This window comes from Tricharina praecox, assembly GCF_024521635.1.
Source record: "Tricharina praecox strain CBS 144465 chromosome Unknown BZA05scaffold_1, whole genome shotgun sequence".
Classification (NCBI taxonomy): domain Eukaryota; kingdom Fungi; phylum Ascomycota; class Pezizomycetes; order Pezizales; family Pyronemataceae; genus Tricharina; species Tricharina praecox.
The window spans coordinates 167,987-184,424 of NW_026250403.1; the positions used below are offsets into that span (position 1 = coordinate 167,987).

At 56.4% G+C, this 16,438-nt stretch overlaps 6 protein-coding genes across 6 annotated transcripts; 3 read left to right on the forward strand and 3 right to left on the reverse strand.

The window, feature by feature from the left end:
- Positions 1-492: 492 nt before the first annotated feature.
- Positions 493-3,273, forward strand: BZA05DRAFT_956 (mitochondrial inner membrane protein-domain-containing protein). Its single transcript, XM_051488835.1, has 3 exons — positions 493-741; positions 826-2,808; positions 2,867-3,273. Exons 1-3 carry the CDS (start codon positions 661-663, stop codon positions 2,918-2,920), a joined length of 2,118 nt encoding a protein of 705 aa, XP_051343960.1. The 5' UTR covers positions 493-660; the 3' UTR covers positions 2,921-3,273.
- Positions 3,274-4,403: 1,130 nt separating this feature from the next.
- Positions 4,404-8,348, forward strand: BZA05DRAFT_329818 (RNA dependent RNA polymerase-domain-containing protein; the record flags this gene model as incomplete). Its single annotated transcript, XM_051480505.1, has 5 exons — positions 4,404-5,710; positions 5,776-6,364; positions 6,418-6,579; positions 6,630-7,035; positions 7,093-8,348. The coding sequence occupies 5 exons, from the start codon at positions 4,404-4,406 to the stop codon at positions 8,346-8,348; spliced, it is 3,720 nt and encodes a 1,239-aa protein (XP_051343961.1).
- Positions 8,349-8,904: 556 nt separating this feature from the next.
- On the reverse strand, positions 8,905-10,244 carry BZA05DRAFT_440027 (uncharacterized protein; the record flags this gene model as incomplete). Its single annotated transcript, XM_051486570.1, has 2 exons — positions 8,905-9,207; positions 9,273-10,244. 2 exons carry the CDS (start codon positions 10,242-10,244, stop codon positions 8,905-8,907), a joined length of 1,275 nt encoding a protein of 424 aa, XP_051343962.1.
- Positions 10,245-11,433: 1,189 nt separating this feature from the next.
- On the forward strand, positions 11,434-12,115 carry BZA05DRAFT_1157 (ribosomal protein S8). The gene has a single exon (XM_051478628.1). The coding sequence runs from the start codon at positions 11,612-11,614 to the stop codon at positions 12,077-12,079; it is 468 nt and encodes a 155-aa protein (XP_051343963.1). The 5' UTR covers positions 11,434-11,611; the 3' UTR covers positions 12,080-12,115.
- Positions 12,116-12,730: 615 nt separating this feature from the next.
- On the reverse strand, positions 12,731-14,271 carry BZA05DRAFT_1155 (uncharacterized protein). Its single transcript, XM_051478624.1, has 3 exons — positions 13,952-14,271; positions 13,670-13,868; positions 12,731-13,600 (listed from the first exon to the last, which is right to left on the reverse strand). Exons 1-3 carry the CDS (start codon positions 13,982-13,984, stop codon positions 12,870-12,872), a joined length of 963 nt encoding a protein of 320 aa, XP_051343964.1. The 5' UTR covers positions 13,985-14,271; the 3' UTR covers positions 12,731-12,869.
- A 651-nt stretch (positions 14,272-14,922) lies between these two features.
- On the reverse strand, positions 14,923-16,303 carry BZA05DRAFT_432310 (uncharacterized protein; the record flags this gene model as incomplete). The annotated part of the gene is made up of 2 exons (XM_051486218.1): positions 16,089-16,303; positions 14,923-16,039 (listed from the first exon to the last, which is right to left on the reverse strand). The coding sequence occupies exons 1-2, from the start codon at positions 16,146-16,148 to the stop codon at positions 14,924-14,926; spliced, it is 1,176 nt and encodes a 391-aa protein (XP_051343965.1). The 5' UTR covers positions 16,149-16,303.
- Positions 16,304-16,438: the final 135 nt, after the last annotated feature.

Below are 16,438 nucleotides of genomic sequence, written 5' to 3' on the forward strand. Positions count from 1 at the left end.
GTCATCGAAGAAGAATTCGGGGAGTACTGGCATACGGGTGTCCTGCACAGGACGGTATTAGGTGGGTTTCGGCGTCTTTACCTATCCTAACGTTGGAACTGGTGTGATGTGGTGGCATCTGCTTGCCCGGGAATTCTTCTACTTCACAGCTTGGGCCAGATATCATAATTGGTTCTCGGGACCCCTCCCCCGATCGAAGGATTTTTGTTTTTGTTTTGTTTCGCGATGCTTCGTCTTTCATGGTGTTTTTCCTTTCTTGTTTTTTTTTCTTTTGATGCTTGATGCTTGTTGTCGAAACGTCACCTTTCTTTTCTTTTTCCAGATCATATCCTCTTCTTCTTCTTCTACTTCAGTTCTCTTTCATTCTGGGCTGCTCATACGTGTAAATGATCGTCGAGGTATTAAATTACGTTAGAGAATCCATTGGTTTGCAGGTTGTGGAGAAATGAAAAGCTGGACTGGTGATTTTGAGTTTGTGGTGTTGAGCTCTATTTCTTAAATTTGGTGCTGCGGGTATCTGCTCTGCCAAGGCGCTCGTTTTCTTCGCAACTTTCGGACCGAGCATCATCATCATCGCATTCTAGTTCCGTCAGTCGTTATCGCCTAGAAATCTACCACCACTACAACCACCTCTTTCACCACCACAACCCAACCGCGGCAATGCTGCGTCTCCCATCTTCATCCGTTAGGGCAATCGCCCGGGCGGCGGCACCGCGAGTCCACCTCGCCCAACAGCAAAGAGTATGTTCCGAAGTCTCCCGGCGTGGTCGTGTGTCCTGTCCTATTTGTGTCTGGCATGAATTGAGGATGTTTACTGTGCAGTAGCGAGCCCTGGCAAATACCAAGATCCCGTATCCGCCGCAGTCGGTGAAAGCTACCATCAAAGACTCGAAGCCGCCGGTGCTCCCCGGGGGAGCGAGCAATGCGGCGCCCCCTGCCCCCGCGCCGGCAAAGGCTGCGTCCGCTGCTTCTCCGCCGTTGAAGACTCCCACGCCGCTATCTCCCGCGTCGTCCGTGGGCACCTCCCCCACACAGGTCCCGCTCACCCCCCCGTCGCCGCCTAAAATACAGACTTCTCCTCCGCAGAGCAGTGCTTCTGCTTCCCCGAAGGTCGCCCCGAGGGTCCCCACACCACCACCAACTCCACCACCACCACCCCCGCCGGCGTCAACTCCTCCTCCCGCCGCTGTTCATCCCGTCGCTGCCCAGCCCATCGCTGCCGAGCCCGTCGTTGCTAAGCCCGGCAAGAAAACCCACAAGTTCAGAAATTTCCTGGTGGGGCTGACGCTGCTCACGGGAGGATCGTTTGCGGCCGGCGTGTTCTACTCGCTGAAGTCCGACAACGTGCATGATTTCTTCACGGAGTATGTTCCTCTCGGCGAGGAGGCGGTGCTGTACTTTGAGGAGCGCGAGTTCCGCCGGAGGTTCCCCAACGCGCTCTCCAGGATCCAGCGCAAGGTCGACTCGCCCAAGGTCACGATACCGAAGTCTTCCGGTGCTTCGTGGAAGGTCGTCGATAGGGATAGTGAGGGCCCCAGGACTGTGGATGTCGGAAAACCCGGTCCTCATCTGTCCAGTCATAGGCCTATCGTCGAGGAGACTAAGTCGATTCCGGCTGACGGTGCGAGAGCCGAGGCTAAGACTGTCGATGTGAAGTCTGCTCCGCAGAAGGGAAGTGATGTTAAAAAGGTGGAGGCGGTCACGGGTTCCACTGCTGCACCCAAGAAGGCGGCTGTTGCCCTCGCTTCTGTGGAATTGTCGAACGCCAGTGACCCTGTGGTCCAGGATTTGGTTAAGGTTGTCAACAATCTCATCGAGACTGTCAACAAGACTGAGTCTGGTGAGACTTTTGGCGCTGTGATTGATGCCGCCAAGGCGGAACTCAAGAAGGTCAACGACCAGGTTGGTGCGTTGAAGGTGGGCATGGAGAAGGCGGTCGAGGACAGCAACAACCAGAAGGACCTGGAGTTTGCGAAGGCTGCCCAGGGCCTGTTGAAAAACGTCAACAACCAAGTCGAGGACCTTGAGCACCAGCTCCGGGACGATTTCGAGGCCGAGCGCGAGAGAATCGCCATGTCCTACCAGAGAAAGCTGCAGACCGAGCTCGAGCGCTCCCGCGAGCTCTCCGAGCAGCGTCTCCGCAACGAACTCCTGGAGCAGGCCATCGAGATGAAGCGATCTTGGATCAGCGAGATCGAGTCGCGTGTCGAGAAGGAGCGCGGCGGAAGACTCGGAAAGCTGAAGGAGCTCGAGGCTGCCGTTGCCGCGTTGGAGCAGCTCACCTCCCGCTGGAATGATGTCATCGACACCAACCTGAAGACGCAGCGAACCTTCACCGCCCTCGAGGCTGTCAAGGCTTCCTACGAGTCTCCCGACCAGCCTAAGCCGTTCCTCCGTGAAATGGCGGCACTGAAGGAGGTCGCCGAGGGCAACGATGTCGTGACCGCCGCTATCGACTCCATCAATCCCGCCGCTTACCAGAACGGCGTGGTGACACACACCCAGCTAGTCGACAAATTCCGCAAGCTTTCCGGCGAGGTGCGACGGGCCGCGCTCCTCCCCGAGGACGCCGGTATCGCGGCTCACGCTGGCAACTGGGTGTTGAGCAAACTTATGTTCAAGAAGTCTGGCCTCGCGCAGGGCAACGATGTCGAGAGCATCCTGGCAAAGACCGAGACGTACCTCGAGGAGGGTGATGTGGACAGCGCCGCCCGCGAGATGAACCAGCTCTCGGGCTGGGCTAGAACTCTGGCCAGCGATTGGCTGAGGGAGGCGAGGCTGTTGCTGGAGGTTAAGCAGGCTGTTGATGTATGCCCTCCCCCCCCCTTTTCTCATCCATACCATACAATTACTAACAACCAACTAGATCATCGCCGCCGAGGCTCGCATACAAAGCATGCGGGTACAGTCGGAACAGTAAATGTTCAAGCTTCGGGGCTTCGGGTCGGTTTCTTTTTTTTTTGTCCGCGCGATAGATTTTTACTTATGAAGGGGGGATCGGGGAGAGGAAGTAGCAAGCAATAAAAGCAACACTGTTTCCTTTTGTCTTTTGCAAATATCTTGTCTTGTCTTTTAGTTTGAGGGCTGGCGTTTTGCTAGCTTGTACGTATGAAGTGGGTGGAGGAGGGATTGGAGGGACGGAGCGAAGGAGACGGCGGATGGACGAGTGTAGAATACCTGAGGTCGTCTACAAATTTGAGAGCGAGTGATGGCCCGTGAGTGACCGCTGCGGGGCCCTGATTCATACAGGACAGGCCATACATAGAATTCACGATCGAATGCTTGAGGTAATGTATTCGGACCATCTTGGTTGTGGTATTCTTCGTGCAGGATAGGGCTTGTGCGTATCTCTTCGAGTTCTCTCGCTCGGAAAGAAGCGTAAATACAGCAGAATTGGAGGACAAGGATCATCCAAATCATGTTTCCCGTATTCCCCAGAGCCAATCGAGAAGCAACTGGACAATGGAGCCTAGGCATCCCACCATGCCGCCATTCCGTCCAAAAAAACGTTCCATGCAATGCAGATGGCCATTGGTCATTGGTCACTGATCACTACTGCCTGCCCTACTACCTACCGACTCCCCTCTACATTAGCTACGACCATTCCCCAAAAGGCGGACCGGTCACCGGCGAGATCCCGGATACGGACTGCACGTCCCAGTCCCGTCCCGTCGCACAGGAGCTATAGGTCGGTACCCAGACCGGATGCTTTAGGTTTGTCGTTCGTTACCCCGCGCGCCTGAGTCTGAGTCTGAGTCTGAGTCTGAGTTTGAGCCAGAGTCTGGGGCTGGGGCTGGGATGATGAGATGCGCCGATAGCTGAGACGTGGGGAGGAGCGGCTCGTCCCACTACCTGCTATAGGTACTCGTTATCTTCAACTGCGAACTGCGAACTGCAACTGCGACTCTGCGACTCTGCGATTCTGCGATTTTGCGAGTCCCACTACATACTCGTTATCTCCAACTGCTACTGCAACGTTTTTAGACTGTAACTACTCTTTCTATCTAACTGCGACGGGAATATACACAGAGCCGAGTGACGATATAACTACAGGTGGGTTTCGTTCCGTTCCGTGTAATGGATGAGGATCGAGCTGACCCCACGCGAAGGATACCTAGCGACTTAAGGAATAGACATACCCACCATCCCTCCGCTCCGACGTGACTAGTTACCGGGAGAAACATCTCGTATGTAACTATTCCCGGCTCCAAAAAATTGCTGGCTAGTTATCGTGGGGTTCTCACTGCGCACCCAGAGCCATGGCGGACCACATAGACGTGTTCAGCAACAGCAGCGTGTCCTGGGAGCCGAGGCAGCTCTCGCAGATGCCCTCACCGAGGCTATACGAAGTCAGAAGCTTCTTCTCCTCGACGCAGCCTGCGTCCGCGCCCACGCGCGGGCTCATGCTGGACGTGTTCATCAGCAACCTTCCGCACGAGCTGAACCAGCATACGCTGACGCGCGAGCTGGAAATGCCATGCCGGCAAGCGGGGATCTACCAGTACTCGGTATTCCTGATCCGGAGGCAAGTCGGACGGCGGCCCTCGGCAATCCTGACGCTGCCGACCAAGAGCCTAGCGGACCGCTTCGTCAGCTGCTTCGGCAGCTTGACGCGCTTCTCGAGGCCGCTGATGCCGCTGCTGATCGGCCGCCAGCCCGTGCAGTGCCGTGCTAGCAACCGTCCCACGCGCGATAATTACCTGGTCAGGAGTCTGGCGGAGCGACAGAGGGAGATGGAGGCGCAGCAGCAGCGCACGCTGACGGCCCCTGCCGCTGCCATAAAGGATATAAAGAGCTTTCCCATCACGGGGTTCCAGTGCGGCGCCTGGGCGCCCGAGGCTAGGGATAACAACTTGGTGTTTAACGAGCGGTATACGCTGATGCGCAGTGGGACGTTGCATTTCCGGCCGCGCTCGGTGCTGATCGAGCTCGACCAGGAGGATTTGGATACAGGGGGGGATGGAGATCCGGATTTTATACATTTTATGGATGATTTCAATGTGGTGAAGCATACGCTGCTGGTGCACTACGAGTCCGTGCAGAAGATCGAGACCGACTCACGAGACAACATCTTTTTCACGCTGGACCATGCGCCGAGGATTTACCGCAACAAGAAGGTCCTCAGCGAGCGCGGCGAGTACCTGAGCCGCGAGAGGATCGGCGGCATCGACGACGCGCACATGGGCTACTCGGGCTTCTCGATGGTGTACAAAGTCATCCTGCGCAACGCATCGGACCACATCAAAGTCCACCGGCTCGGAAAGAAGGCCGGCATCCCGCCCATCATCCCCCAGGGGATCCTAACGCTGCCGCCGTCATTGGACTTTTTCACCGCCTTCACTCGTCTCCTCGGCGAGCTGCAACGAATCCCGTTTTGCTCCGCGTTCCAGCTCAACGCCCTCACGTCCAACGGCATCCTCCCGCCGGAATGTGTGCTACAGCTGCTTCCGAGGGTGCGCAGGCTGATCGCGGATGTGGGAGATCGTACTGCCGGGGAAATATTGAAGGTGTTCGTAGTGGAGGATTTCGATTCCTTTGGAAATCTGGATGAATCCTCGCTGCTGTGGACGCTGGATAGGAGGATTGAAGTGACGTCGAGAGTACTCACGCCGCGTTGGTTTGAGGGTCATGATGCGAAGTACACCACGATGGCGTATGTTCATCGGGCTATGATCACGCCCACTGGAGTGTTCTTTTACGGGCCAAGATGGTAACTATAGCAAAACCCGTTTTACTCACAGGTGATCCATACTGATGCTAATGCTACGTACTTAGGGAGGCATCCAACCGCGTGCTCCGCGATTACAGAGAGTACCAAGACTACTTCCTGCGGGTCTCCTTCTGCGAGGAAGACGGCGAGCAATTCATGCACGAGCCGCGCGTAACCGCCGACGAGATCCTGAAGGAGCAGTTCCTTAAGCGGGTCGACCCCGCCCAAGGCGGCCGCATCGTCATCGCCGGCCGCAGCTTCGAATTCCTCGGCTTCTCCAATTCGTCCCTCAAGGCGCAGACATGCTGGTTCATGGCGCCGTTTCCGTATCCGGGCGAGGGCGGCATGATGAACGCAAAGAGGTGCATCAAGCGCCTAGGAGACTTCAGCCACATCAGACTGCCCGGACGGTATGCGGCGAGAGTGGGACAGGCGTTTAGCGATACCATCGGTGCTACGCGGGTAGAGGCGGACCATGAAGTCCGGATTGATGATATCGAGAGGCTGGATTCAAATGGGAAAAAGAGGAATTTCAGTGATGGCGTGGGGAAGGTGTCGTGGCAGCTGGTGAAACGCATCTGGCAGTGTTCGGGTCGCATCGAGCAGGCGAAGCCGACTGTGTTCCAGATTCGGTATGCCGGGGCGAAGGGGATGGTGAGTCTGATATCGAAACTGCAGTGAGAGACACCCCGTTAACCTGTGGATAGATTGCCCTAGATCCAACTCTCATGGACAATAAACTCTATCTCAGGAATTCGATGGTGAAATTTGAAGGATCCGAGGCCAGGGAGATCGAGATATGTTCTTGGGCGACACGACTCCCGTTATTCCTCAACCGGCCACTGATAAAAGTGCTCGAAGACCGCGGGGTACCTCCATCACTCCGCCTTCTTGGATCTAGTACTGACCCCCCCTATAGGTCACTGCCGATACTTTCAAGTCCCTCCAAGATGACGCACTCCGGCATCTGCGCGATTCCTCCAAGAGTGCCCACCTAGCTGCTAACTTCCTTCGTCGTCGGGGAATCAGCTCCCCCGCCCTCAGGCTGCCGTGGCTGTTCGAGCGCCTCCACAACCTCGAGATGGATTTCCGGGACGATCCATTCCTTGCGCGTGCAATGGAACTGGCTTTCTTGATCGATCTGCGGGATATGAAATACAAGGGGCGTATTCCTGTGCCAGACGGGGTGACCCTGGTGGGGGTTATGGACGAGACCAAGTTCCTCGAAGAGGGAGAGATATATATTAGTATGGAGGATGAGGAGGGGAATCCCGAGGTTCATGAGGGGAGGGTGATTATTGCGAGGAGCCCAGTGCACCATCCAGGTGGCTACCCCCAACTACCTCATTTCTGACACGAACGGGAACTAACCTGCCATGTAGGCGACGTGCAATGCGTCAATTCCGTCCGGGTCCCACCCAACTCCCCGCTCAAGCTCCTCCGCAATTGCGTAGTCTTCTCGCAGCAAGGCGACCGCCCGCTCCCCTCCATGCTCTCCGGCGGCGATCTCGACGGCGATCTCTACAACATAGTCTTCGACCAACGATTCATGCTTTCCGCCGACGAACCCGCCGCCGAATACCCCACCGTCACCCCGCTCGACCTCGGCCGCCCCGTCGAAGCCACCGACGTCGCAAACTTCTTCATCGGCTTCATCGAGAACAACCTGATCGGGCTGATCTCGAACCGGCACTTGCTGATCTCGGACCAAGAGCCCGAGGGCGTGTACCACCCCAAAGCACTCACCTGCGCCCTGCTACAGTCCACGATCGTCGACTACCCGAAGACGGGCCTCGGGGTCTCAAAGGCCGACATCCCACTCGCGAGCCGGGCCAAGCCCGACTTCCTGGCGCCGGGGCCGCGGGTACTGATCTCGAAAGACAAACTCTTGCACGAGCCGGAGCTCGAAAACGACGAGGACGAGGACACTTTTGTCACCAGCTGGTACGCGTCGGAGAAGATTCTGGGCGTGCTGTACCGCGCCATCAACGAACACGACTTCCTCTCGGACCTGCGGCACGCGCTCGACTCCTCGACCACTACGGGCCTGCGCCGCCCGCAAGATCTGCTCGCGCGCCTGTGGACCTACTTCCAAGCGCAGCTGGACGCGATGCGTGTACACACGGACTACGCGCACCACGCGGAGTGGGCCCGCGGCTGCCAAGAGAGATACACCGAGCAGCTGAAATACTACATGAGCGCGTACTCGGCGACGCCGTGGAACTCGTCGCTGAGCGAGGCGGAGGTGTTCGTGGGGACGATTGTGGGGCGCGAGCGGCAGACGCGAAGGCAGCGAGAGCTGTCCAATGTCATGAAGAAGGACTATGATGACCTCGTCACGTTTGTGGTCGGCGAGCTGCGAGGGGATGGTGGCGACGAGGTAATAGATAGGTGCCTGGCTTGTCTTGACCTCGCCCTGCATGAGGAGGGTGGGGACGAGATCGGCAGCTTTGCGTGGGTCGCGGTGAGTGTGCTGATGCCGGAGGTGGATGTGCTGCAGAAGGCGAGGGTTGAGACGAGGGCGGAGCAGGTGAGGGCTGAGAAGGCCGAGAGGATGGAGAGGATGGAGAGGAGAAGGCGGGAGGCGGAGAGGACGCTGGCGAGCTTAACAAGAGATCTAGAGCGGGTGGTGATCTGAGTGGATGGGATATTTTTCGGTGTCATTTGGGCCGGTCTGTTCGTATTTGGGGAAACTACTACTTAGTACTCTATGTTGAAGCGAATGAAATGCATCTTGTATCCACAACACGAGATATCACTCATCCAGATTCCAGATTCCACATCTGCAAAGTGCCAAGATTAGGTAGGAGTCAGTCAGTTGTCGATATTCACAGCCAAAGTCCAAAGCCGCCCTCTCCTCACACACAACAGACAGATAAGTAACCACATAAACGAAGCAAACAAGATGGAGTATAAAAACCAGAAGAAAGCACCGAAAAAAAAAGCCAATAGGTACTAAACAAAAACTAAACACACCTTAAAATCCCAATAGTAGATAGATCAGAAAGAAAAAGACGAAGAGAGAAAGAAAGAGAGAAAGAATCGAATCGAATGGAAAAGAACGCCAAAACCCCCCACACCCATTCCACCCACCCAGTAGTTTTTTTTTTGCTGTACAAGTCTCCAGATCAAGTTTACCACCACCCAGCACACGATGCCAGAGCATTAACCGTCCATCCCGTCCTGTGCAAGCCTCAATCCACCAGATCCAGCTCGGACACTTCTAGCCTTGCCTCGTCCTCGCTGACCATGATTCCGATCAGACACTCCTCGAGCATGCCCTCGATGTTGACCCAGGGATGGGTGGCGTTGAAGAGCTTCGTTCCGTCTTTTCCAGCGGCGCGCAAAAGCTCCTTCTCGCCGCCCGGATGGAACGGGATGTAGGCCGAGATGTTGTACACCTTGCCATTGAGCGCCATCCAGACGTCGTCCGGGAGGGATTTGTGCTGGGCTAGCTCCGAGGGGGGGATCTTGAGTAACCGGCCGTGAGGGAGTCCCTATATCGTACCATTGTCAGCCGATGCATCGCGCAGTGCCTGCCGGGGGAAGGGAAGGTGCTAACCCGTAGATCAATTCCTGACTTTTGTAGCCGCGCCCAGTCCAACGGCGAGTGTCCAGGCTCCAGTATGACTTTCCGACTCTTGCTGCTGCTACTTCCACCATCACTACCACCACCACCACCACCACCACCACCACCACCACCCCGTCTCGGCAATGTCAACCCATTCCCCGCGGCGACACCCGAAGCGCCAGCACCAACAACCTGCAGCCTCGACCTGGCCGCACCATTCGGATTCGGCGGTGCAGGACGCGACCAGGTCGACGGATTCTGCATCTTCGGATTCCGATTCGGCACTGGGGGAGGCGGCATATTCCTATTCGGGATAGGCGGGGGCGGCATTCCCAGACTCGACCTCACACCTCCTCCACCACCACCAGCCCGCTGCGCCGAGTTCAACGCCGGAAACGCCGGCGGCGTCATATCGTCCTCGTCATCGGCATCGTCGAGTGAGATGCGCAGGATTGCTGCTGCGGCCGAGGGGCGGACGGGCCGGGCGCGCGGCGTGGTGTCGGGCGACCCCTTCTCCTCCTCCTGCTCCTCCTTCCTTTCGGCGGATAGACGCGCGTCCGTCTGCTCGGATGTCGTGGTGTGGATGTCGGGGACGATGCACGCGGCGCCGTTGACAGCAGTGGTACCGCCGCCGCGAAGCCTCGCCAGCTCCGACGATGACTCGGAAAAGCTCGATTGGGACTGCCTCAGGATGGTCGAGAAGAACGGCCACATCGAGAGAGTGGACTTGCTGGAGGTAGTCGTCGTCGTCGATGAGGAAGAGGAAGAGGAAGAGGAAGGTGATGCTGCATCGATATCCGATACGGCGGTGGTAGGTCTACCGACGCCGACGCCGACGCCTCTGGCCCGACCCGCAACGGCACCACCACCTCCACCACCACCCGTCGTATCTGCATATGTGTATAGATGTCGATAGGCGAGGTAAGAGAACACAGCGAGAACGACCGACACGCCGACGAACATGATTATTATTTCCGGCCTGGCCACACACACACACACACACACACACAGTGCACAGTACACACACACACACGCTCACACGCGCAACTGCAAACGCAACACGCACACAGCTATAGACGCTCCGCAAGCTTTTTTTCCACCCTTTGTCCCGCCGCCGGGGGTGCTTGCAACCAAAAAGTAAGTCGCGCGAGAGCGCGTTCAGTTCTTTCCGGAAAGCCTAGCCTCTTTTTGTTTTTTTTTATATTATTTCTTCCGCCCTTTTCTGCCACGCTGGGGGTGGTGGTGGTGGCGGTGGGGAGGGGGGCCAGAAACAATTTGGCTGTGCTGTTGGGGCTGAACGGCCAGGCGACGTAGATAGGCGCGGAGGAGGAGGGGAGGGGTGCGAGGTGCGGGAATGAGGTGAGTTGGAGGAGTTATCGTACGATTTCTGGGAGTCGATAGAGAGAAAGGTGTGAGGAGTTTTGCAAAGGGCTGGCGGGCGGGCGGGAAAATGAGTGGAGGTGGACTAATAATGGGGGTGGACAGGGGGTTTAGTGGTCACTGGTGGGTGATGGAATCTGGATTACTTAAAGTAGAGAGCAGGGGGCGATTTCATAGAGGGAAGGAAGGAAGGAAGGAACGGATGCGAGATGGTGACGATTGGGGGGGAAGGGGGAGGGGAGGGGAGGGGAGTCGCGACTCGCTGTTGGTTGGTGGGTGCATAAATGGGGGCATTATTATTATCATTAAAATCCCTTTTTATTTCTTGATTTGCCTTTTTCTTTTTCCCTTTTCTTTTTCTTTTTCTTTTTCTCAGCTCTCTTTGAGCTCGCACCCACAGCTCCAGTGCTCCACAAAAGGGATTTCCTGCACATTTCCTTCAACTAGACACCACCAGTCTCTGGGATCCGCTTCCAAACCCCGGAATGCGGACGGCTGTGTTTCCGGCACCCCACTGCCACTCCCTCCGTCCTTCTATGTAGAAAACCCGCAGGCCGTCACGCCTCGAGCAACACTCCTACCGCATGTGCTATAGATATGCGGGCAGCAGTCACCGGATAAAGCATTCGTCCAGACAATCCGTGACTGCATGGAATTCCAGACCGATATGATCACCACCGATCCACGAGGCCGCGGAAGGAAGCAGCCGCACGTATGTAGGCAAGTACGGTAAGTGGGCACTTGCTTGGTTAACGCAGATGGCTCCCCCCGTCTACCGGCGCCAAATGAGCCGACCCGACAACGGCGCCAAGCCCCACCAAAATCTTTGACTTGAGCCTCACACAGCAACACCCTCAATCCCCACCAACGCGAGCCACCCCACCACCCCGCCATCCCCCTACGACGACCACACTCCTCCTCCTCCACGACACAGCACACCACAACCGACCATGTCCCTCGTCAACCTCGCGCACGTCTGCTCGCACCTTCAAAACGCGACCAAAGCCCGCCTCGGTGTGACCAGCGTTCCCAGCACAAAGCTGATCCTAGCAATCGCGCTGGGCCTCCAAGACGCGGGATTCATCTCCTCAGTGACCCGAGGATCAATCAGCGGACCCGACGAGACATTCGTGCCGACGACACAGGAGAACGTTGCGACGCGACGACTCTGGCTCGGGCTGAAGTACTTCGACAATGAGCCCGTCATGAGCAAGCTCAGCCTTGTATCGAAGCCCACGCAGCGCATCTGGATGGGCGTTAAGGGCCTCGAGGAGATTGCGAAGGGACGGAAGTACCAGTATGTGGACGGCTTGCAGCCGGGGGAGGCGCTGTTCTTGAGTACCGAGAAGGGCATCTTTGAGGTGCGCGATGCCATTGAGAGGATGATTGGCGGGCAGTTGTTGGTGAGGGTTCGGTAGATGGATTGTGTGGATGCGGGGAGGAGGGGAGGGAGCGGGGAGGGGAGGAGGACTGTAGGATATATCCATCTAGAGGGAGAGGAGGAGGAAGGGTTGGTTGTGTACAGACAAAAGGTCAAGTTTTGTTACATTCAAGATTTGACCCGGGGATTTTTGTTAGGCGGCTGTCCGCCAGATCTCGGATTTCTCTTTACACCTCTCGGATGAGCTGCATGTACCCATTTCCGACCGGCCCCGCCCGGCTGGTAGAAACTATCGCGGTTCACAGGACATCACCATTGGCACTAGTCAAACAAGATCTCTCAATGCAACTACGAAATAGTAAAGAAGGAGGAAAGGACAGAAACGGAAAGAAAACGAGAAGCTACAGCGTGGATGCGTATGCTACAGCTTTGACGACTGCATCGTCCACGTAACAAGCCAAGTAAAGCCAAGTAAAGCCAGAAACGAAAGAAAACATTTCGCACAAGCTTCAAAGCAAATTGATGAACCAAAGCGAGCATAACCCTCATCAGCAGCCCCGCACCGAAAGACGTTCCACATCATCCCAAGCTCGGACAGCTAACACGGGCAAGAGCCTCCCCGAAAGAAACACAGGTAAGGATGATGTCCAGACAACCACGACAATGCCGCACTAGTAGTTTTGTATATGATTGTGCGAGGAGCATTCAAATGGGGGGCGCATCAGTGATATCGCATCGTTCAGCAAGTTGGCTGTCGCGTTAGATGGGTTGATTCGTATTCGAGGTGGGTCGGTGGTATTGCCACAGTGGCATGGAATAGTAGTCAATCATGGTTCCCAGAGCTTGCCGCGTCCCCTAGCAACGCCCCTCGGGGGGCCCCTAAGGACAAAGTCGGGAGGGTTCGAGTCTCTCGGAGATCTTCCGCGTCCGCCGCCACCGCCGAATCCGTTGGGAGAGATGGGGGATCTCGGCTCCTCGTCTTTCCAGCTGTCGCGCCTGGCAAACCCGCCTCCCCCACGGCCTCCACGGGAACTGCCCATCCCCCCGCCGCGTCCGCCCCTTCCGCCTCCAGGCGACGCCGGCGAGCGAGGGTTGTTCATCGCGAAGTCGTAGTGGCGCCTCTTCTCCATGTACTCCATCTCCTCGCGCTTGACCAGTCCGGCGATCTCGCCACTCCTCGCGGTGGGAACACCATACAGCTCTGCCCAATCCCTCAGGATCTCATCATTCGTAACCAGGAGCACCTTCTGCTGCTGCTGGTCTCCCGCCGCACCCTTAACCACGAATCGGTTCACGTGGTAAACTGCGCTGTTGAGCAGCTCCTTGATATGGTTTGGCGGCTGCTGGAGTTCCGGATCGGTGGCGGCGGCGCTGCCAGCGCACGCGGCAAGACACTCCTCCCAGCTGCTAAATTTCTCGGTCGGGCCTTGGATCCGCACGCCAGTGATCTGCTTGCGCCCCGCGGCCGTCTGCGCTCGGTCAAAGAACCGGATCGACTCGCGCGCGTGGATGTTGGCGTTTTCGGTGCCCTTTTTGAGGCGGTCTAGGGAATCGAGAGCTACATTGTACCAGTACCAGTTTAGCCACCGCGGGGGCCGCAAGGATAGGATAAGGAGGGGAAATTTACTCGCGAATGGCACAATCATGGTGATGCTCTTGTCCGCGACGAACCGCTTGAGTTCGGGGATGTTGGCGGTGAGTGCCGTGTCGTCGCATACGCAGTAGAGGGCCTTGCGGGTGGGCGCCACGAGCGTGCGGTCTTGGTCGACTTGGGTTTGCAGCTCGTTAACGGTATGCTGCAGACGAGCTACTGCCAAGCGCTCCAGCTGTGTGGGTTTACGATGGTCAGCTTTGTCTTGTCTTGGGTGATGGTGGGGAAGGAAGCCTCAGCCGCCCGGCAAAAACGCACAAAGGTGGTGTTGGATGATGTATTCGACTGCATTCTCGGTCATGTTTCGAGGTACACGGCCCGCTATGGTGGGTTGGTGTTCTGGAGAATTGGGTTACTTTATACGTAGTCCGGTCCTTTACTGCTCGCCGAGAATAGCGAACGAGAGGGGAAGGGAGTTGGCGGAGGTGGAGATGGTGATGGTGGAATGTGTGGTGGGGAGGTTGAAAGAAAGAAGAGCTTGCAGGAACGAATCATGTGTACTATGGGACCAGCATCGTATCGGAGTCATCCATGCGGAGCTACCTTAACTGAGTGCGAGGGAGTAGGGTTATTTTCAACCTTGGAAGCCCAACATCTCGGCTCCGTCTCAACCTTATGCAGTAAGGACAGTCTATGGCCGCGCACAGTGTGTTTGAGGACTGGGCCACGATTCTAGAAAGAAGGACCGCTTTCTCGCAGTTTTCCTTCTAGAAACACGACCACGACCTCCATTGCGGCCGTGAATGCGGCGGAGCCGCGACACGCCGAGACTCCAGCTAAACCCGCAAACTCGCAATATATATACTCGACCTTAACTTCGCCTCATGTGATGGCTATAATTACGGCATCTGTAGGTAAGGAGGTATACTTTTAAGGGCTTGATTTGAGCCCATGCTAAATGAAGTAGGTGGGTGGTATTACAGTCATAGATATCACGATCCTCGCCATGAGAATTGTGCGGCTGATGAATAACCTGGTAAAGCTCATCGGCAGATCCGTGGAAGAGTCACTTAGCACATGTCTCCGGTTCATGCTAGACTAGGTATTCCCGACAGCTTCATCAATCTAGACTGCCATCGGCGAAAGTTGAAAAACTGAATTCACCAAGTGATCGTGAATCATATATCGTCACTCTTCGTTTTCGGTGAAAACCAGTGCAGTATACGAGGCGGCGAAATACTCAAGCTTTACCAATGATTTGAAGAATATAGCAATGATTTGAAGAATAGTCTAGTCCAAATAACAAAAGTTTGTGCCCGGATATCTCGCTGACAGTGATTCCCGGTATGCATCCTCGTCTTCAACTTCCTGCTCCACCGCCTCCTCCGCCCCCTCCACCGCCTCCTCCTTGGGTAGGTCCGTTTCACTAGCCACAGCCTCACTCAACGCTTCCGCATCTCCCTCCTCCTCCTCTTCCACCTTCGGCTGCGGAGTTGGATCATCAACACGTCTACTCATCGTATTCTTCATGATCGTGGCTTCCTCCTCCTCGGCGGCAGTGATAATCCTGGAAACGACCTCACTCATTGTCTTCGCATCTTCCCTCTCCCCCTCCCTCTCTCTCTCCCTCTCCCTCTCCGTCTCCGTCTCTCGCACCACATCGCTCGCGATGACAACAGGACTCTGCATAACCACTGCCCTCGTCTCTGTCCCAATCGACACACTGCTCTCTGTCCCCTTGCCTGCCTTGACCGCCAATCCCACAGACCCTGCAACAAACCACCACGTAGTCTTCATCGGCCAAACCACTAACAGCCAGATCGGGCCCCAGAACAACCTCCTAACGACAATCCACACCAACATGCCAATGAGCATCTTGATCGCCATCTCATAATACCACCGATCACTCTTATTCTTCTTGACCAAATCCCTGATGAGCTCCCTACTCTTTCCCAGCACATCATCAAACGCCGAGTACCTCTCACCGAGCTCCCTCAATGCCTCGGTACTCTGCGCCAGCGTTTCACTCGCGAACCGACTTTTCTGCAGCTCACCCGCGAGTAGCGCCTGAGTACGGCGGAGGGCGGCGGTAACATCCTCCCCCGCGGTCACCAGCAGTTCTTTCTGCGAGACGTCCTCATTTCCCTTTTCGTCGCGCCTTCGGCGGCCGGCGAACAGAGCTTCGCGCTCCTCGTTGCGCTTTGCGGCGAGCAGCGCTTTGCGGTACGCCCGCCGCGCGATTCGCAGGTCTTCGCCCACCTTGGCCGTGTGCGAGGAGGGCGCGCTGTCCGCAAGTGCTTCGTATAGGCCTTCGGCGGTGCGGAGCGTGTGGTGGATTTGCTGTGAGAGGACGGTCCGCGAGGATTCGGAGCTGAGTTTGCTAAGTTGCGATATTTGCGACATGCACTGCTAGCTGTCAGTGGCCGGATACTGAGGTGGGTGGGGGGAAAGCTACTTCTTTGTGTGTAGCCGACAGCGAGGATAGCTGCTCGGAGAGGGAGATTATGTCTGCCATTGCTGCGTAAGTTGGAGGTGGAAACGTTCAGTGAAGTTGGAGCTGTAGCTGCATTGTAGGTGAGAGGCTCTGGTAAATGTAAAGTGGCATCAATAGGCTTGGCACCAATGACGTTAGTCGAGGCGATCCACGGTGGAAGCATCAATGGCTCCTCGAGTTATATATACGCAGCCGGCTCACCGAACTGAATTGCGCCTATTGGCAGCCATGCAGTGTCACTACCCCTCATTCCACCTAGCCCTCGGCGAGATTCTCGGCGAGATTCTCCCGCTCACGCTCGTGGCAACAAC

Coding starts and splice junctions, on each gene's coding strand:
- BZA05DRAFT_1155 (XM_051478624.1), bottom strand. CDS start 13,984: ATGCAGTCGAATACATCATCCAACACCACCTTT. Junction 13,869..13,951: donor CATCATCCAACACCACCTTT/GTGCGTTTTTGC, acceptor AAACCCACACAG/CTGGAGCGCTTGGCAGTAGC. Junction 13,601..13,669: donor CATGATTGTGCCATTCGCGA/GTAAATTTCCCC, acceptor GGTACAATGTAG/CTCTCGATTCCCTAGACCGC.
- BZA05DRAFT_956 (XM_051488835.1), top strand. CDS start 661: ATGCTGCGTCTCCCATCTTCATCCGTTAGGGCAATCGCCCGGGCGGCG. Junction 742..825: donor ACCTCGCCCAACAGCAAAGA/GTATGTTCCGAA, acceptor ACTGTGCAGTAG/CGAGCCCTGGCAAATACCAA. Junction 2,809..2,866: donor AGGTTAAGCAGGCTGTTGAT/GTATGCCCTCCC, acceptor ACAACCAACTAG/ATCATCGCCGCCGAGGCTCG.
- BZA05DRAFT_1157 (XM_051478628.1), top strand. CDS start 11,612: ATGTCCCTCGTCAACCTCGCGCACGTCTGCTCGCACCTTCAAAACGCG.